This window comes from Piliocolobus tephrosceles, chromosome 21, assembly GCF_002776525.5.
Source record: "Piliocolobus tephrosceles isolate RC106 chromosome 21, ASM277652v3, whole genome shotgun sequence".
Lineage (NCBI taxonomy): Eukaryota > Metazoa > Chordata > Mammalia > Primates > Cercopithecidae > Piliocolobus > Piliocolobus tephrosceles.
Window position 1 is genome coordinate 987,227 of NC_045454.1, and position 2,723 is coordinate 989,949.

The window sequence follows — 2,723 nt, forward strand, 5'->3', positions numbered from 1 at the left end:
TTTTTTTTTTTTTTTTTTTTTTTGAGATGGAATCTCGCTCTGTCACCCAGGTTGGAGTGCAATGACATAATCTTGGCTCACTGCAACCTCCGCCTCCCAGATTCAAGCGATTCTCCTGCCTCAGCCTCCCAGATAGCTGGGATTACAGGTGTGTACCACCACACCCAGCTATTTCTATATTTTTAGTAGAGATGGGGTTTCACCGTGTTGGCCAGGCTGTTCTTGAACTCCTGACATCAGGTGATCCACCCGCCTCAGCCTCCCAAAGTGCTGGAATTACAGGCATGAGCCACTGTGCCCAGCCAATTGTTTTGAATTTTTTGTAGAGACAGGGTTTCACCATGTTGGCCGGGCTGGTCTTGAACCCTTGACCTCAAATGATTCGCCCACATCGACCTCCCAAAGTGCTGGGATTACAGGCGTGAGCCACCGCGCCCGGCCTTTGCTCTGTTTTTCTCACTCTGAATTTGTATCCCTAGGATTTCTGTGTTCTCCTTCCCCTTTTTTTCTTTCTTAGCAGGGGCTGCCCTGTAGGTAAGACTCTCCACAACATGTCTGGCTCCCCTAAATTGTACTAGAGAAGGCTGTGGTTTCCTCACCTGAGATCGGAATCTCCAGGAGGTCACTGGGTTCTGACCACACCTGTGGGATATGCCTGCGAGAGCCATAGCATCTGAGCATCCGCCTGTGGCTGAGGGTCACGGGGCCCACAGGGAACAGGGCCTGGAACTGCCCACTAAGAGACAGCTGTGAGTTCGAGGTCCAGGAGAGATTGTGGTCTCCTTCCTCAGTCAGAATGAACCTGTCGAATCTCAGCCGTGAGCCACACAGGAGGGTCACGTTCTCTCCTGAGGCCGCCGCAGGGCTGGGCAGGGCTGAGAGGGCGGGTTTGTTATAGAATCCTAGGAGAGAAGGAGGCACCGTGTTAAATGGGCACCTACCCCCAACATCATCCCCAGGGCTGGGGTGTGAGAGGGAGATGCCCCTGAGAGCCGACCCCCTTCCTGAGGGCAGAGCCTGGGGCTGGGACCCCTGAGTGTCCTCTCGCCTGTCACCACCAGCTCCAGAGGGTCGCTGTGCTCTGACCAGCCTGTAGGGCTGTGATAGTAACAGCGGTATCTCCCTGCATGGTGCTCTGTCATGTATAGGATGGAGAATCTGGCCTTGTTCTTGGGCTCCAATGGGTTAATTCTGTCCCAGGGCTCTGTGCTTCCCTCTTTATCCAGACGGTACTCCTGGGCTTCCAGGGTCCCCCGACACCAAATGGTCACGGGGCTCCCCCGGATGATCACAGAGCCAGGCTCAGCCCAGAGGGCGGGTTTGGGGAGGGGCCCTGGAAGGAAATCAGAGACTGGATCCCAAGACGTCCCCACACTCAGATCCCAGCTCCCAGCCAAAGAACCCTCCAAATGTCCCCATCAGTCACCCAGAACTGCTGTTTCCTCTCCCAGCTGCCCATGGGTGGCCCTTTGTCCCCAGGGAGGAGGAGGGACCTGGGACAGCTGGGGACAGACTCACCTGCCTGCACGTGGGTCCTGGGGTCCAGACTAAGCCCTGGAAGAGAGTTCCCGGTGAGGAATTTGCCCCTGAAGCCTGAGCAGACCCTCCCCGCCCTGGGAACCTGCTAACACCCTGGAGTTTCCTGATAGACAAGGCCCTGGTTATGGGGTGGGGTCCCTCCCAGACTAGGGTGCCCCCTCCCTGCTTCCAATCTCACCGAGGCAGAGCAGAGCCACGAGGGCAGGGGTCACAGCGTCTCCTCCCACTGGCTGCAGCTGTGCAGATGGATGAGACCATGGTGCCTGGCAGGACAGAGAAACACACAGGGTGTGGCCGCTCAGAGGCTGGGTCCTTCTTGTCATAGGGTTGTCTCATCCTCAGCCCACAGGAAGGGGAACTGCCCTCCCCAGGAGCCTGGCTCTCATTTCCCCAGGACTGAGGTGGGGACGGGCACCAGGCTCTCTGCAGACATTTCAGAGAGAAATGGGGTCTCCCTGCCCCTGGGTCACTGTCTGTCCGATTTATCTTTATCTCACTGAGGGCCGGGACACAGCAGCAAGTAGACCCGGTGCTTTCCAGAGTCAGCCTCTTTCAGGTGAGGGCGACCGTGGGCTCCTCCCTCTCAGAGCCTCCCCATGGGGTCTCCCTCCCTCCTTCAGCACGTCCATCAGCTCAGCGTTGCCGAGTCCTTACCATGGCAGTCGTCTCTCCAGCCCTGCAGATGCTTCAGGGAAGATGCAGGTCCATGCTGCAGGCAGACTCAGGCCAGCAGAGACGCTCCTGACACCTGGCTGTGCAGCCCAGGCTGAGCTGCGTGTGGCAGTGAGCACAGAGGAGAAATGCAGGGAAATAGGGGAAGAAATCATGACCCTTTAGTGGCCCTGAAGTTTTACTTCCCTTAATTTTTTTTTATTTTTTTGCAACAGAGTCCACTTCCACCCCACCTCCAGGAACAAACCTCTGAATCATTTCTGCCTCCACTGTGCCTTTTGTTTCTTTGGATTTCCCTCTACACCTCAATCCATGTTCAACATTTTCAGAGTAATTATTTAGGCTTTGTTTTGAAATTTTTATTCTTATGTATCTATTTATTTTTTAATTTTTGTGGGTACATTACTTAGGTTTGGGCTCTGGTTTGCGGAGAAGGGACAATTCTCTCAACAATTTCTTTCTTTCTTTCTTTCTTTTTTTTTCTGAGATGGAATCTTGACCTGTCACCCAGG

The 2,723-nt window shown here is 54.7% G+C and overlaps 1 protein-coding gene across 1 annotated transcript in view; it reads right to left on the minus strand.

Moving 5' to 3' along the window:
- LILRA5 (leukocyte immunoglobulin like receptor A5) overlaps positions 1-2,354 on the minus strand; it is a 7,696-nt gene extending 5,342 nt beyond the window's left edge. The window contains exons 1-5 of the mRNA XM_023197329.1: positions 2,194-2,354; positions 1,718-1,802; positions 1,519-1,554; positions 1,049-1,333; positions 600-902 (exon numbers count right to left, since the gene is read on the minus strand). Of these exons, the coding sequence (XP_023053097.1) occupies positions 600-902; positions 1,049-1,333; positions 1,519-1,554; positions 1,718-1,802; positions 2,194-2,196 (712 nt within the window). The 5' untranslated portion in view covers positions 2,197-2,354. The remainder of the gene's footprint in view (positions 1-599; positions 903-1,048; positions 1,334-1,518; positions 1,555-1,717; positions 1,803-2,193) is intronic.
- Between the last annotated feature and the right edge of the window lie 369 nt (positions 2,355-2,723).